We start from the raw sequence: 18,007 nt of genomic DNA on the forward strand, positions 1-18,007 counted from the left end.
TCGGGGCCGCCGCAGACCCGGTCTCTCTGCTGCGGGACCATGAGCCAGGGCGACGGGAGGCTGCGAGGGGCGGCGGCTGCCGCCGGGCTGCCCCCAGCCGGCGCCCGGTGGGCGGGGGGCGGCGGCTCCGCAGCCCTCTGCCTGCTCCTCTCGCTCACCTCGCTGGCCGCCTGCCTGCTGCTGAGCGCCAAGACGTGCGAGCTGCAGGGCAGGGTGGCGGCGCTGGAGGAGCGGGGCAGCCCCGGCTGGGCACCGGGAGCCCCCCTGAGCCCCGGACCGCTGCTCGCCCTGCTGCAGCCCCACATGGAGCAGCTCTTCCGGGAGGTGAGTGTTGCGGGGGCCGGGCATGGGCTGCGGGCTCCCCGCAGGGGATTTTGCCCCCGGCGCTGGGCTCCGGCCCCAACTTGAACCCCCAGGGATGGGGCTGAGCCCAGAACCCCTGAGTGTGTCGGAGGGAGCACTGCAGCCTGGGGGCTTTGCAAGTCTCTGGGGGGTGTATGGCACAGCTCTGGCTTGGAGGCTGCCTGGCATACGGCAGAGAAATGGGGGCCTTGCGGGGGGGGGGTCCCAAGACGAGCCTCAGCTCCCCCTGTGCCAGGGGGCTGGGGCCAGAGTGGCCTTTGCGTTCCCATCAGTACCTGACCCCTGTAGAGCCTAAAGGATGCCCAAGCCCCGCCCCGTAACATTAAGCCTCCCCGGCTTGGGTTCTGGCTATGCCGTGGGTTCAGTTCCCAGTGAAGTGAGCGGGAGCTGAAGGTACTAGTACTAGGCAGGATCGGGCCCAGCTGTGACTGTGAGGTGGGCGAGTATCATTATCCCAAAGGGAGACAGGAGAGGTTCCATGACGGCCCGAGGTTACATGAGTGCAGTCAATATTACCTGCTAACTGGTGGCAGGGTGCAGACTGGTTTCAGAGTAGCAGCCGTGTTAGTCTGTATTCGCAAAAAGAAAAGGAGTACTTGTGGCACCTTAGAGACTAACCAATTTATTTGAGCATAAGCTTTCCTGAGCTACAGCTCAGGCACAGAGATGGTTAAATGAACTGCTTAAGGTGATATGCTGCCTAGTGGCAGGGGGCACAATAAACCCCCTAAAGTGCAGTAGCTCTTGATTACAAGTTTGAGTAGCAGGCCATGAAAGATGGGATTATTGATTACTTACCTTGCAGCTAAAGTAATCGATTAAACAGTATAAGCACCTCTGGACTCTGAGAAGAATACTGTTGATATAAATGAAAAGTGTAAATACTGTGGGTCAGATTCTGCCACCTTTATTCACACTGAATACCTTACTTTGTGAGTAGCCCTGTTGATTTCAAGGTGGTTAACTTGTGGAGTAAGATGTGGAAGAGTTTGGCCCTTCAGTAGTGATTTATAAGGGGGAAAAAAATCCATGAATATAGCAAATTTTATTCCTGTGGGAAAAGAGAATCCCTGTATTTAAAAAAACATTTATCTTTGGCTGTAATGGACAACTATTTTTATGTTACACGTACATTAACGTGGTCCCCCATTATTTTACAGAGTATCATAAAGCATCATATAGTACAATGGTGCTGAGTTGATTTATGGATGATAGGAACACCAACAGCTACTGTTCTTGTATTTACTGAGTCTTTTGCTATGATCCCATAGTTTCTTGTGCTGAATGAATTGTTCCGCTTCCAGAGTGAGTTTCTATATTTGTTTCTATCTTCTAATACAAAAACTAACACTACTCAGGAGATTATGAGTTTTGGTGCCAACTGTAGTACTTAGTTCAGGTGGATTTTGTTTGAGTGACTTTTGTCCAGTAGTAAAGAGTTTTGGGATACTATTACTGATTAGCTAGTTTAGAATATAACCTTAATTGTTCATAAAACTGAAGCAGGTTATAGTGAGATTCCAACAGGATATTAGTGGGTAGTGTAAGCTTGACATCTGTGGAAGTGCCTACACAATGGAATATTGGGTTGGCTTTTTATTCTTGTATTGCATCACTGGTATATAAGAGATTGTCTCTGCCCCAAGAAGTTTGCAATACTGAAGGCCCCAATACTGCAGAAAGCTTACATATAACTTTACCCTCTTGAGTAGTTCCATGGAAGTAAAGTTACACATGTACTTGAGGGTGGAAAGGGAAAGGAGACAACAGTAAACAGTGGGAAGGGACTGTTGAGAGATCACTGATTTAGCAAGGAAAGCAGAATGTATATGTTGCTTGCTTGCTTACATTTTAAATTATGGGTAGGTGTCAAAGAAGGGAATAGGTGAAACCACATGGAGGTCTGTGGTGTGAAGTTAACAGAAAACTGAGAGATGTGAAGGAAGAACCCATCGTTGCCTGGCATTCAGAAAGATGGAGACTATTCCAGGCACAGAGGGTAGTGTTAATACAGGGGTGGGGGCCATATGCCTTCTCACCTATCTATCAATCAGTCATCTAGGTATGATTTACGGGATAATACGGAGTATCAGTGCAGAGAGGGTGCTTGCAAACGAGACACTTTCAGATGTGTTTAGATTATTTCAGTCAGTAAATATGTGTGTACGTGGGGAATTATACTTGCTCTCAGGCAATGCCACAGAAACAGTTTCTCACTGAGACTTAGTAAAGTGTGGAAAGCTTGCTTTGTATTGTGAATACTCAGATGGGGATTGTAGAGGGAAACTAAAGTGAAACCACATAATTGAATTCCTAATGCAAGAATAAATATGTTGAAACATTTAGTGTGACCAAACGTCTGTCAATAATGAGAGCACAAATTTTTAAATGAGTAACAGATTCAAGGAATGAATGCTAATTAGTCATTCTGCTATCTTTTTAATATGTACAGTAGGCGTCAGTCCTGCTAAACTACATCTTCATTTATGTTCATTTTAAATAACAAAAATGCTCTTTGATTAACTTCTTGTTAATTATATAAAACATGACTAGCAAAGTAACTTTTTTTTTTGCGCTTGAGAATTTCACTATAGGTAAGACTGTTTTACCAGTCTATTTCATGACCATAAACTGATATTTACAGGTTTTTTTCCTTTCAAATTCTACCACCAAATCACAGAAGAAACAAACCTAAAACTAGATATAATATTGTGTCCTCTGTTACTGCAGAGCATTAATGTACCCTGCTACTAGAGCTCTGCTGACATAACCTTTGAAAGTGAGGCACATTCAAGGGCATAAATACAATACAGCCGTGCTGGGATGTGTTCCATAAAAATACGGCCGGGGGGAGGGGGGAATGTTTGTCAAGAAGAACAGGATAGGAAGTCAGTAGAGTAGAGAAGAAGGATGGTCTTGTGGCTAAGGCACTGGATTGGAATTCAGGTGACTAGATTTCAATTCCTGCCTTCGCGACAGAGACCTCCCCTCTAATGGTATGTCTACACTGGCAGAGTTACAGTGCTGGCCGTTACAGCGCTGCTCAGAGAATGCTGAAGGGAAACCATTGTTGTGTGTTCACACTGTCAGCTGCCTGTGCAGAGCATCTCTTCCTCTTCTGCTGCTAAGAGCTGTGGGAAGGCAGAGGGGGTCGTGGGATATCCTGGTTCCTGTCCCAATGCCCCGTGATGCATTGCTTTGCATCCCAGCAATCCCCATGCTTCCATCTGCATTTGGTGCCATCTTTCAACAGTTTGTGTACTGCATGCTCTGCTCTGCCTCTTTGGGCTGCAGGAATGGATTCCACACTGTTGACCAATGTGCTGCTTGCTCTCACTACCACGTCATGAGTGGCAGTGGAGTTATTCCTTAAACTACAAAGGCAAGAGTAGTGCAACATTGATCTCACCATACTTACCAGCTACGACACCAGATTGCATGTGGCATTTACAAAGGTGCTGACGACAGCACCTTTGGGCTTGGGAAACAAGCACTGAGTGGTGGGATCACATCGTCATGCATGTCTGGGATGATGAGCAGTGGCTGCATAACTTTCGGATGAGGAAAGCCACATTCAGGGGACTGTGTGATGAGCTCACTCCAATCTTGCGGCGCAAGGACACGAGAATGAGATCTGCCCTGCCCTTGGAGAAGCGTGTGGCGATTGCACTGTGGAAGCTGGCTACTCCAGACTGCTGCCGTTCGGTAGCTAACCGGTTTGGAGTGGGAAAGTTGACTGTTAGACTCGTGTTGATGGAAGGGTGCAGGGCCATTAATTGCATCCTGCTCCGAAAGACGGTGACTCTGGGCAACGTGCCTGACGCTGTGGATGGCTTTGTGCAAATGGGCTTCCCTAGCTGCAGAGAGGCGATAGCTGGCACGCATATTCCAATTCTGGCACCAGACCACCTAGCCACCAAGTACATTTATCAGAAGGGGTATATCTCATTGGTTCTCCAGGCACTTGTGGATCACTGTGGGCATTTCATGAACATTAATACAGGCTGGTCCGGAAAGGTGCATGATGCACACATCTTTCAGAACGTTGGTCTGTTCAGGAAGCTGCAAGCAGGGACTTTCTTCCCAGACCAGAAGATTACCATAGGGGAAGTTGAAATGCCCACTGTGATCCTTGGAGAGTGTGCGGACCCCTTAATGCCATGGCTTATGAAGCCATACGCGGGGCACCTTGACAGCAGCAAGGAGCGGTTCAACAACATGCTGAGCAGAATGACTGTTGAGTGTGCTTTTGGCTGTTTAAAGGCTTGCTGGCGCTGCCTATATGCTCTGGCTGATGACAATATTCCTAGGCTTATAGCCGTGTGCTGTACGCGCCATAATATTTGTGAAGGGAAGGGTGAAAGCTTCACTCAGGGCTGGACTGCAGAGGCTCAGTGCCTGGAGGCTTATTTTGAACAGGCAGAGACCAGGGCTATTAGAGGGGGACAGCGCAGGGCCATAAGGATCAGGGATGCCTTGAGGCAGCAATTTGAATCTGAAAGCCACTAATATTTGTTGCTATGCTCGGGATTGCAGTGCTTGTAATGCTAGGAGGTGACTGTGATTGGTGCAGATGATGTACTATGAAGGTTTAAGAAAATTGCCTGTTGCTTTGCAGGGCTCTGTTTACTTTCAATTAATGAAATAAAAGATTGCTTTCAAACCAAAACAATTCTTTTATTAAAAAGCAACAACTGGAGGAGAGAGACAAACAAAAAACCACATCAGCGCTGAGGGGGATGCGGGAAGGGAGAGGGTCTTAGGAGGAGGTGGGGTCCCAGGATGGTTAAAGATTTGTGTATGTCCAGGTATCATATCCAACCTTGTCCTTTAGAGTACAGTGCTGCGGGTACTGTACTTCAGCAGGGCTAAACTGCAGAGGGACGGGTGTTGAGTGCAGTGGGTACTGGGAGTACACGGTGCTGGACTGTGACAGGGGAGGAGTAGAATGCAGCAGGTACAGACTGGAGCCACGAGGTTAATAAGAGTGTGTTGGCTGTGTCTGGGGGGCACATAGGAACGAATTTTGCGACAGCGGCTGCAGGGGAGGGCGGGCACGGAGCTGCTTGGTTTGCAGCGCTAGTAGCGCCTGGAGCATGTCTGTTTAGTGCTCCATAACATTTAAGAGCTGCTTCGTGGGTTTGTTCTGGCATGCTGCATTCTCCTTTCAGTCCCTCTTCTCGCTGTCCCGCCACTCTTTCAATTCTTGTTTTTCAGCTGCGGAGTGCATCATAACGTCACGCAGAAAGTCCTCTTTAGTTCTTTGTGGCCGCTTTCTAATTCTGCGCAGCCGTTCAGCCAGCGATAAGAAAGAGGGAGACTAGGCTCCCAAGCTCATATCTGTGAAGCCAATATGCAACATTTTACAGAAGCAGTATTGTTTGCAACACACACACCACTGATTCAGTGATTTGAAAGAGCCACTTTTCACATACCTATCACTAACTGGCTTACCCCAGCAAGCACACATGAGCCATAAGACCCCCAGAATGGTGAGTAACTGCAGGAGCAGGGGAAATCTGTGTTCCAGGACCATACTGTACACTGGGCACATGGCTCTTGGGGAGAGCCAGCACTGTGGGGGGGGCCTTATGATCATTACTGTCCCCACATTTTCCACAGGCTGTATTCATTATGGAAGATACCTCACTCCTGAGGGTGAGCAGGGAATCAAGGGAGGGTCTTCTCCAAGACTGTGGCTTCCACCCTGGCCCTTATGGAAATCTGAGGCAGATTCCTGTGAAGTGAGGGAGTCAATCAACACCCTGTTCCACAGCTTAGACTAGACATGTGGTGGTACGTGCATCATACAGACACAAGCCTGCTTTCTGTAACCCTCCTGCCCCCAACAACTTGCTTCAGCGATTCCCAAAATCAAAGAGAAGAGCTGCTGGCTGCATGCGTCTCTGACCTCCAAGTCGTCCTCTGCCTCTGGGTCCCCCTCCACATCCTCATCCAAGATTTCCTCCTCCTGACTCGGTCCACTCTCAACTGGCATGTGAGCCACCCAAGTATCCACAGCGGCCTTCACAGTGGAGGTGGGGTCACCACCGAGTATCACATCCAGCTCTTTGTAGAACTGGCAGCTCGTGGGCGCAGCACTGGAATGCTGGTTTGCCTCCTGCGATTTGTGGTAGGCGTTCCGCAGCTCCTTCACTTTGACCCTGCACTTCAGTGTGTCCTGGTCATAGCCCCTTTCTGTCATGCATCATGAAATCTGTCCGTAGGTATCAAAATTCCTATGGCTGGAGCGCAGCTGGGACTGGACAGCCTCCTCTCCCCAAATGCTGAGGAGGTCCAGCAGCTTGGCATTGCTCCAAGCGGGGGATCGTCTGGTGCATGGAGCAGGCATGGTCACCTGGAAAGATACGCTGAGACCACTGCACGCGTCACTGAGCAAACAGGAAGGGGACTTTCAAAATTCCCAAGGAATTTAAGGGGTAGGGCTCACAGTTGGTCACCTGAGGACAGGGCAGTAGAGGTCAAACTGATGACCAGAGAGGCGAGAACAGGCATTGTGGGACACCTCCCAGAGGCCAATCGCAGCGCTGTAATCAACCAGGGTCACTGGCACCACGGCGCTGTAGCCCTGGCACAGAAAACTATACACCTCTCATCGGGGTTTTTTTTGTTTTTTGTTTTTTTGTTTTTTACAGCGTTGCAACTGTCTAGTTTCTGCACACTAAGTGGCTTGGCAGAGTGTACACCTCAGGAGTTTCAACGCAGAAAGCTGCTTTACTGCGCAGAAACTTGCCAGTGTAGACAAGGCCTAAGCTTGGACAAATTGCTTATTCTCTCTGTGCTTCAGTTCCCTATCTTCTGCTTGTGTATGGTATCTCTTTCTCCTGCCTTTTATCTGTCTTGTCTATCTAGATTGTAAGGCTTTCTTTGAGGCAAGGGCTGTCTCATACTATGTGTTTGTGTAGGGTCTAGCACAATGGGGCCCTGATCTTAGTTGAGGTGTGTTGACAGGATTTCTTCCCCTCCCCTGCTTTTCTGAATGGAGATTCAAACAATGGGTAAATAAAAAACTCAACCTCATGAAGTTTATGTGCAAAACAAATATCTTGGTGCCCAAATTGGGGTTTATGCACCCTTTTAGTTGTAGACCCAATCCTCAGGGATTTCATGCATGCTTTTGTAAATTTGACCCAATAAATACACAGACCTACGCTAGTGTTCTCTGAAGTCTTATTTGCATAAAACCTCACTGAGAGTTTATGTTGCTCTTTAATGAAAACATTCTATAGATTCATAGTACAGTGTACTCAGTGGTTCTCAACTAGGGGTACATCTACCTATGGGGGTACACGGGGTCTTTCAGGGGGTACATCAGATCATCTACATATTTGCCTAGTTTTATAACAGGCTACATATAAAGCACTAGTAAAGTCAGTACAAGCTATTTCATACAGGCAATTACTTGTTTATACTGCTCTATATACTATACACTGATATTTAAATCCAATATTTATATTCCAATCAATTATGGTAAAAATGAGAAAGTAAGCAATTTTTCAGTAATAGTTTGCTGTGACACTTTTGTATTTTTATGTCTGATTTTGTAAGCAAGTCATTTTTAAGTGAGGTGAAACTGGGAGTACGCAAGACAAATCAGACTCCTGAAGGGGATACAGTAATCTGAAAAATTGAAAACCAGTGCTCAATACAATATGTATTTAACCACATGGTGCAGGTATAGTAATATCTCCGTTTACTCCTTAACAAAAGCTTGAATTCAAAAGGCATAGTTCTCATGCATAAAAATTTTAATGCGAGGATTGAAGAAATATTTAGTTGTAATCAGAGCCGGACAATTTAGTTCACAATGGATTTATTGTTCCTTATTAGCCATATAGTGTTCAGATTAATCAGTTTAATGCTTAGGAAAATTCAATAGAAGACCGCAACACTCATTTCAGAATTAAAGAGATGCAAATATTTTCCTTATTCCCCAAGATATCTAAATCTAATGAATGGATTAAAAATGGGCTAATGTACATTCTTGCCCTGGGCACTTTCATCAGTTTTATAATAGGGATGACTGTAAAAGTCATAAATGACTCACCTGTAATGCTCAAACTGCAATATGTGGTTGTCAGAGAAATGCATGATGGATTTGGGAACAAGAATGGTCTAAACTAACAGTTGACTGAACTCTCTGTATTCTTTTAGGAATTTGTGCAGTTTTATAATATGTGGCTATAAAGCTCTGCAATCCAAACCAATACAAATGTATGTACAATTGCAAGCACTGCACTGTGTCAATAAAATGACTTTTTCACCCATAGGACACTAGGGACACTTTCAGCCTTGGGTCAGGAGTACTGGCTTGTCAGTCTTAAGTGCAAGTCAGCAGCTTGGTTTGAGAGCAGTGAATAATTAGGTTTCCTATGTCTGGACTGAGTTATGTGGCTATCCCAGGATTCTGGACAAGAGGGTTTTTCCTAGCCAGTTAAGACTGATGAAAGTTTTAAACACAGTTTTTTGGGGGCATTTTCAGATGACAGATAACCCTTAACTTGAACAAAACATTTTAATAGATATGTTCCTCTCTCCCTGCTCCCCACCAGAATCAGCGACAGCCAAGTTGGGGGTCTGATTCAAAACCCATTCCGATCAGTGGGAACCTCTCTGTTTACTTCAAGGGACTTTGGATTGGGCTCCTACTGGATAATAATGGTCAGTTTAGATGAGCTATTACCAGCAGGAGAGTGAGTTTGTGTGTGTATGGGGGTGGGGGGGATGTGAGAAAACCTTGATCTATGCAGGAAATAGCCCGACTTGATTATGTAAAGAGTTGTCACTTTGGATGGGCTAGCACCAGCAGGAGAGTGAATTTGTGTGGGGGGGTGGAGGGTGAGAAAACCTGGATTTGTGCTGGAAATGGCCCACCTGTTGATCACTTTAGATAAGCTATTACCAGCAGGACAGTGGGGTGGGAGGAGGTATTGTTTCATGATTTCTGTGTGTATATAAAGTCTGCTGCAGTTTCCACGGTAAACATCTGATGAAGTGAGCTGTAGCTCACGAAAGCTCATGCTCAAATAAATTGGTTAGTCTCTAAGGTGCCACAAGTACTCCTTTTCTATTTACAAACCTGCTGTTGTGATAGGTGTACTGCAAGTGTGCCCTTGTTTTCTCTAATGGATGTTGTAATGCTGTTGTTGTAGTACAGAATATTTGAAAATGAGGCAGCAGCTTCCATGCTCTGTGACCAAAAAAGGAAAAAAAAGGCTTTTAATGTATGATGATATATATGAAAGTGTTTGGAGAAAACAATTTTAAAACTCAAGCAGTTTTCACCCTTCCATCAGTACAGCACCCTGTAGTTGGAATTGTTCTACTGTGTGCCTGAAACCAACAGAAATATCTACATATATGCAGATAACATGGGCTTAAAAATATGCAGTCAAGTAATATACCATCAGTGCTACCACCATGGATTTATTATGGTGACTTCTAGGGGACATTTTTACATCTCTGTGAATAGGTTGTTTCCTGCAGTTTGTGACAAGCTGGAGGAAAACTTTTGGTTCAAATATTCCCAGTGAAAGAATAAGTATCAGTATTATGCTGATGTTTGCTGACGGAGGAGGGTAAATAGTGCCTAATGTTTTCAGTGTCCCATAAGCTTGTAGAAAGCAATGTAGCCTATAAGTGAACTTGGGAAATGTCATCTAGATGAAATTACTAAAAGGTGGGTGCACAGTGGGTTGAAAGACCATACTCAAAGAGTAGTTCTCAATGGTTTGCTGTCAAATTGGGAGGGTGTGTTTAGTGGTGTCCTGCAGGGGTCAGTCCTGGATCCAGAACTAGTCAATATTTTCATTAATGACTTGGATAATGGAGTAGAGAGTATGCTTATAAAATTTGCAGATAACACCAAGCTGGGAGGGGTTGTAAGCATTTTGGAGTACAGGTTTAAAATTCAAAAAGCTGGAAAAAAGGCTTATGTGATTCTGGGGTATATTAACGGGACTCTTGTATGTAAGACACAGGTGGTCATTTTCCCACTCTACGTGGCACTGGTGAGGCCCCAGCTGGAGTAGTATATCCAGTTCTGGGCATCACAGTTTAGGAAGGATGTGGACAAATTGGAAAGAGTCCAGAGGAGAGCAACAAAAATGATGAAATGTTTGTAAAACCTGACCTATATGGAAAGGTTGAAAACACTGGGCTTGTTTAGTCGTGAGAGAAGAAGACTCGGGAGACCTGATAAGTCTCCTAATATGTTAAGGGCTTGGGGGTGTGCACAGGGGGGGCAGGCAGAGGCATGGTCCCACCCCAATGGTTGGCGGGGGCATAACTCCTCCAGGGCCGCAGTGCGGGCACAGAACGTGTCCTCCAAAAGCGGTCAAATTTAAATTCCTGTGCTATTATAAAGAGGATGGCGATGGATTGTTTTCCATGTCCACTGAAGGTAGGACAAGAAGTAATGGGGTTACTCTGTAGCAAGGGAGATTTAGGTTAGATATTAGGAAAAGCTTTCTAACTATAAGGGTAGTTAAGCTCTGGAATAAGCTTCCGGGGAGATCATGGAGTTGCCATCGTTGGTAGCGTCTAAAAACAAGTTGGACAAATGTCTGTAAGGCATGGCCTAGGTTTCCTTGTCCTGCCACAGTATCTCTGGGCCAGATTCTGCCATGCTTAAGTAGTGTCTTATTTGGCAAGTAACTTCTTTGCTTTCCAAGGGGAAAGGTTTTACTCTCCATGAGTAAGGGTGGCAGAGGGACCAATTTTGAATGTCTTGTGTATTATTTTAGAAGAAGCTATTGTTAAACTGAAAAGGAGTACTTGTGGCACCTTAGAGACTAACCAATTTATTTGAGCATAAGCTTTCGTGAGCTACAGCTCACTTCATCGGATGCATACTGTGGAAAGTTTAGAAGATCTTATTATATACACACAAAGCATGAAAAAATACCTCCTCCCACCCCACTCTCCTGCTGCTAATAGCTTATCTAAAGTGATCACTCTCCTTACAATGTGTATGATAATCAAGTTGGGCCTGGATTTGTGCTGGAAATGGCCCAACTTGATTATCATACACATTGTAAGGAGAGTGATCACTTTAGATAAGCTATTAGCAGCAGGAGAGTGGGGTGGGAGGAGGTATTTTTTCATGCTTTGTGTGTATATAATAAGATCTTCTAAACTTTCCACAGTATGCATCCGATGAAGTGAGCTGTAGCTCACGAAAGCTTATGCTCAAATAAATTGGTTAGTCTCTAAGGTGCCACAAGTACTCCTTTTTCTTTTTGCGAATACAGACTAACACGGCTGTTACTCTGAAACCTATTGTTAAACTGGACTGACAAAAATAGAGGTGGAGTTTTGTCCATAGCATGAAGAGGATTTGTTTTGTAATTTGGCCCTTTGTACGCATGCAGTGATTATATATTTATTCTCTAAATATCTTCTTTTTTTTTTCTTCCCCCTCTCCCTCTGGACAGAAACTGGGTGAAGGATTAGCCAAGCTGCGGACAGTGCGAGAGGCTCCATCTGAATGTGTCTGCCCACCAGGTATGTGGAACAGTGACATCTTTATACCATTACCACCAAAGTTTGACTGTTGGTAAATTGTTGATAGTCTTACTGGGTTAATACTGCCCACATTCCTCTTCTTTCTTTTAGCTGCTCCTTTATATTAAATGGAATATGCTAACAAGTTTAGATACCTCCAAAAATGAAGTGCCCTCTTCTGATCAACTGGATTAACTTTCCTTGGCTTGCATTTGTGTGTTTACATGACTATGGTGTTTGGGGCTTGAGTGGGGGAGCCATGTGCACTATTAAGTAACTGTTTTACTCTAACAGATGTACTGACCTTGTGCCCTACACAGTCCACTGAAAGACATTCAGAAAAAGACCTACCAAAACCTCTGCAGTTTAAACATCAGTGTGATAATTAAAAGCTGTATCACCACCTCCTTTTAAGATGCGAGAGTAGCTTCTCCAGCATTGCTCTGCATATGAAAACTCTCATTGGCTGTTTAAATTCCCTCACACAGTTTAATGAACTTCCTAGACAATCAAGATCTTCCTGTTTTGTTTTGAAAGAGCACCCTCTTTAGAAACAATAAACATCTTCAATTAGTCTGCGTGGTAATCACATTTACACAAATGTACTCGAAATATTCAGCGGTTGTAGTAAATTGTTTGTGATTCGCCTTATGGAGCATTTCTAATTTTTTTTGCACAGATGTGTTGTGAAGATGAGCTAGATTGGACAATGTTTGATGATGGAAAATGCACGGAAGTGCTAAATTTTCTTTAAAACATTTATTCAATCATTATTGACTCAACATTGACTGTAATCTCTTTAGAACAATATGGAAAGCTTACGGTATGTAGAGCTGTCTGTACATTGTGCACGGAGGGATAATTTTAACATTTGAGGTCAAAAGCTTCCATATGAGTGTATTTTAGTCTTGTACAGAAATCAAAGTCTACCTAAACAGCACTGATTAAGATGAAATTACTTTTGTATAAAAAGCTGAAAGTTCCAGCATTTGAAAACCCAGTAGATAAAAAATGTATTCTGGGATTTTCCCAACACACTGGACAAGAAAACTATCACAGTCTGGCTCCCAGCATTATTCCTTACTCATGAGACAAAAATGGTGTAATGGTGTTTTTCCTTTTGCTGTTAAGCCTTAAAATTATACATAATAGCCTATAAAATATTTGACTCATGGCTCTTTTAAAAGCATTAATGCAATTGTAGTAATTGTATTTAATTTATTTGCTTGTGGTTAGCTAACGTGAATGGCCTTTATGCTCCATGTCTGGGCTGACTGTCTTGCAACCAGACTAGATTAGTTGAGAAACAAATCAGGGTTATTTCAGCCCATATCTGAATGTCCGGGAAAGTCTGGAAGAAAGGCCTTTTCTTTTTCTCATGCACATTTTGGCTCAGAGGAGGGAAAATTAACTTTATTCCCTTGGTGTTCCCAACTAACAATAGCTGACCTGATGCTCTTCATCTCTGTTCTGTGCTTTCCTTCTGCTGACAAGGCAAATTATCGCCTTGGGACCAGAGCTGGCAAAGTCAGTGGGGCTCTGGGTGCACACAGCTCACTGCAGGATCGAGGTCTTGAGCTGCAAAATTTGTTAACCAGAGTACTTGTAATCAGGAAGGTACTGATGCCTGCTGAGTTAAGTGTTAAGCACTGAAAAATCCTTTTAAGCACAAAAGGCAACTGAGATCCAAGAGTCTCTTTTGTTGCATAGGTGAGCCACCACTCTGTTACAGGGCCGATGGATTTGTTTGAATGAGTGGGGGGAAGATATTCAAAATAAGTATTCTATATGCTGGTCAAATACTTGTTGCAATTGTAGTAGAGTAATTTTGTAAGGAAAAAGAAAGAAGAAAAGCTTTTGTGAAGCGACTGGTGATACACGGTTACTGTGAACCTGCTACCAATCCTGACTCCCGTCAACCAATAATAATATTTGTACCTGTGTAGTACTCTTCCTCCAAAGAGATGAGTGCTTCGTTAAGTTGGTGGTGGTGACCACGCTTCCCCTTATATAAAACTGAAGATTTTTCAGTTTTTTCTGAAGTTCAGCTGACAGCCATTTTTATTTGTCGTAGCAGCCTTTCCTCCAATATTCTTTGCTGAGGAATATTAAATTCCTCTGTGACCCCTAGTTAAATACTCTGATCCTCAACAGTGCTGATCACCTGCAACTGTCATTGAAGTCATCTGGAACTGCAGGGATAAGTCACATCTTTAGAAAGCTGTGGCCAGAATCTGTTCTCAGATCTGGCCTTTCTGCAGCAGTCAGGAGGTGCAAAGGGGCCAGAAACTGGCTGCCACTGGCCAGTAGAGAATTCCCCTGTAGGAGGAGAGTTGCTGGCTGGTGCGGGTGTGCTGGGTCTAGGTCAAGGATCGGCAACCTTTCAAAAGTGGTGTGCCGACTCTTCATTTATTCACTCTGATTTAAGGTTTTGCGTGCCAGTAATACATTTTAACGCTTTTAAAAGGTCTTTTTCTATAAGTCTATAATATACATACAGTAGTTTAGTTATAAAGTAAATAAGGTTTTTAAAATGTTTAAGAAGCTTCATTTAAAATTAAATTAAAATGAAGACCTTATCAGTTTCGTGTGATCCTTGCCCTTCCTTTTCCTTGTTGAGTTTTCCAATGTCTGGCACCTCTTTGGATACTTTAAGTTGCACACTTCTGAGTGATTAGTTGTTCACCAGCTCGAGAGGGACAGAGGACAGATTTCATGTGTGAAAATATCTGTTCACACAGGTATGTGGATCCAAATGCTGAAAGCATTACAATCGCAGTTTTCTTCAAACAGTTAAATTTCACTGGCAGGGACATCCAGCAGGTCAGAATAGAGGCCCCATGATCTCTCTCGGTAGCTTCGCAGATCTCCAAACTTTGATGCCCACAATTCTGAGCTTTTTAACTGAATGAGCTGCATTTTGAAATCTTCAACACCCATCCACTGAAATACAGACCAATCCAAGTCACTTTCATTGAACTTTTCAGCTTTACTTAGAAAAGAAAGCATTGGGCCAAATTGCTGGAAATCTTGAAATCTGTCAGAAAATTCTGATTCCAGTTCTTGCAAGTAAATTCTAATCTCAACTTCAAATGCAGTGCACTGTTCCACGTGGCGTGATAGCGATGTAAGCAGCAAATCAGGACTTTAAAATATCCCAGTACAGTGGCGCTGGAACAATTTTTAAGGTGGGGGTGCTGAGCTGCGCCCCCTCTTGCCTCTGTCTGCACTCCTCACTGCCCCAGGCTGGGGCTAGTGGGCCACAGCTGGGGGCAGCTGCAGACACCCGGGCCAGCAGCCGGGTCCCTAGGCCAGCAGCAGAGCCCCCCGGACCAGTGGCCAGGACCTGGGGCTGGCAGTGGTCTGAGCGGGGCCGGCAGACGGAACTCCAGCTGGCGGGGGCTGGCGGACCGGACCCCAGGTCGGCAGCAGAGCCCACAGGACCAGTGGCTGGGACCCAGGCAGTGTGAGTGCCACTGAAAATCAGCTCGGGTGCCACCTTTGGCACGCGTGCCACCGGTTGCCTACCCCTGGTCTAGGTGATTGGAGTTGGGGGACCAAAGCAAGGCAATCCTCCCCTTCTACAGAGTCAATTAAGGACCCTTGGTCAGTGGTGCAAGTTAGAGCTGCTTGCAAACTGCTCCAACTCTCGTTGGGGCCAACAAGCCAGAACTGAGTGGAACTCAGTCACAGGAGAGAATCAAGTTCATAGGCTTAATTTTACCCTTTCCAGAACATAGGCTAATGTAAGGTGATCCTTCCTTTTATTTGGAGCCGTATTTGGTTTTAAAGCAATACTTATGCTAGCTATTGTAACTTTGTTTGCTACGTTTGGTATACGTTTGTGTTTCATGTAACTCTCCTTCTTCGCATCTTCTATACAAAGAGAACTTTTCTTGCTGTCCTCCCTGCCTTCATTATGAGGCTGGGGCGCTGTTGCTTGATTGAAAACACTTCCTAAGGGAAACTGGCCAGGCTAGGGAAAAAGAACAATTCAGCCACATATAAAGATGTGAGAGCTGGAAAAACAATCTCCTGAAGGGAAGGGGTTAACCATGATAAACCATCAAGTTAAAAGAGACTCAGAGCTAATGTGACCCGTGTCCTAGATATCATAAAATCACATGCAGGAGCCCTAAATCAAGGTTGAATGGTGGGATAGGACACCAGTTAAGCACTGATTGTGCTTTGACCAAATGGCTAATAATTTTCTAGATATTTTCATATGGCTTAATTGTTTTTGTTTTTTTAATAACTTGGCTTGTTTTATATGATCAGCTCTCAGTACTGATTTAAAAAAACTTTTAAAAATGGTAAGAATGAGTGACTCTAATTATAGAGTGTGTATGTGTGTGTGAGAAAATAAAATTCTTAATAAATAGAACCCCAGCAGGCTTTCAGTTGACTCTGTTTTGAAATAGAAAGTAGACAGTTGATCCACTGAGAGACACTTTTGTTATTGTCTATAGAGGTATCATTGGCCACCAGAGGGAGCCCATATTATTTCATGAATACCATAGAAACAAAATGAGAATGACAAGGAAAAGTAGCTCATGAAAAACCTTGGCTCAAGTCTATGATGCTAAAATGAGGTACGTTCCTAGCTCCCTGCAAGGTCTGCGAGTTTGCAGAACTTCATGAAAATCCAACTTAATTTACATTTTGTTTTCATTTCTTCAACAACAACAACAAAAATTGCCTAAATGTGTGGCTAGAAATTTCTCCATAACTTGTTCAGCTCCATAACCTGAGTGTGAGAAGGTTGTTGCACAAGTTCCAGTGTTTGGTACCCTCGGGGCAGTACCCCTCACTGGCCAAGTTTAGTGCTGAGTGAATAGTAATGGTAGTGCTTGTTTTCTGTCTTGGCTTTGTGTCACAACTATGACCTTTCATTTTTCAATGTCTCCAACTCCTATAGCTTTGGATACAGCTGTTTGTATTCAATCCAGAACTAGTAACAACCTCCTTACGTCAACTCCATGTGAAGCACCACCTCAGTTGAAAGATTTACTGGCATTCTCTGACTCATGCCTGTTATAATTTGCAGAGGCCTTTAACTCCTGTGTGCCAGTTTTTCTTTTTCTGGCTTGATCCTCATGTGGCCTCTATTAGATAAAATTTGGCAGGTGCAAGAACACTTGCTTGAAAGGCACTCAAGTGGTGGAGCTCCTAATAGCTTTTCAACTGATGCGTCCTTGGAGACAGATTAAAAAAGCAAAATGAAAACCCTCTGCTTTGTTCACTAACAGTGGTGAAACCTGTGGCTAATAAAAAAAAAATCATTGTATTTTCATCCACAGTGGTTTGAAATATTTTGCCTGAAAGACCCCTTATAAATCTAATATTTGCCTTATGAGAAGTTTTTCTGCAGTACTAGTAATACATGAACTCTTCCAAACGGTGGTAACGGAGCCCTAAGAGCTTGAGATGTTAGATCATCTTAGAACCAAGCAAGTACTTCCTTTTAAATGCGTAGATTTAAAAAAAACCTGAATGGTCACCTCGTATGTAGTTTAGACAGGGCCTTGAGTGCTGCACGTGTAGAAGATGACAGCTGCTTTGCTGGCAGAAGTAGAAGGCAGACATCTATGATATGTTGTTTCCGGTTACTGTCAGTAAAAGAAATGAAAGTTGGGCCGTGATGGAGGAAATTCCTGCACACATCCCCCTCAAAGAGTTCCCCTCTGACTGCTCTCCTGGAGACTGGGAGGAGGGTTCCTTCCATAGACTAGGTCTGCTCCCAAATCTGGCAGATCCTCTGACATCCACTGAAGGTCAGGGCCATCCATGAAGTGGCTTTTGTACACCACCTCATTTGCTATGTGTCTCGGCACACTTCCCCTGAGCCTTCTTCTCTCCCACACTTACCCAGAATCTCTGTGCAAGTTTCCCCCTGATGGCATGCTCCAATCTGTTGTGAATGGGCAGCCAGAGGAGTAAGACAGTTGTCCCCACCACCTCAATCATTCTTTGACCTCTGAGATGAAGGTGTCTGTTTCACTGGTTTCTTTTGGAGTTGATGCTGCTCTATTAGACACTGGATTGAGATCTCCAACTCATGCCCAACAGCCATCAAACAATGATGAGTTTTGGAGACTGTCTGATATGTATCAACTTT

General features: G+C 44.3%; 1 protein-coding gene across 1 annotated transcript in view; it reads left to right on the forward strand.

Annotated features, from left to right (window-relative positions):
* The window catches only part of COL23A1 (collagen type XXIII alpha 1 chain), a 353,419-nt gene continuing 335,412 nt past the window's right edge, over window positions 1-18,007 (forward strand). The window contains exons 1-2 of the mRNA XM_073355469.2: window positions 1-324; window positions 11,820-11,889. Of these exons, the coding sequence (XP_073211570.1) occupies window positions 40-324; window positions 11,820-11,889 (355 nt within the window). The 5' untranslated portion in view covers window positions 1-39. The remainder of the gene's footprint in view (window positions 325-11,819; window positions 11,890-18,007) is intronic.

This window comes from Lepidochelys kempii, chromosome 8 (genome assembly GCF_965140285.1).
Source record: "Lepidochelys kempii isolate rLepKem1 chromosome 8, rLepKem1.hap1, whole genome shotgun sequence".
Lineage (NCBI taxonomy): Eukaryota > Metazoa > Chordata > Testudines > Cheloniidae > Lepidochelys > Lepidochelys kempii.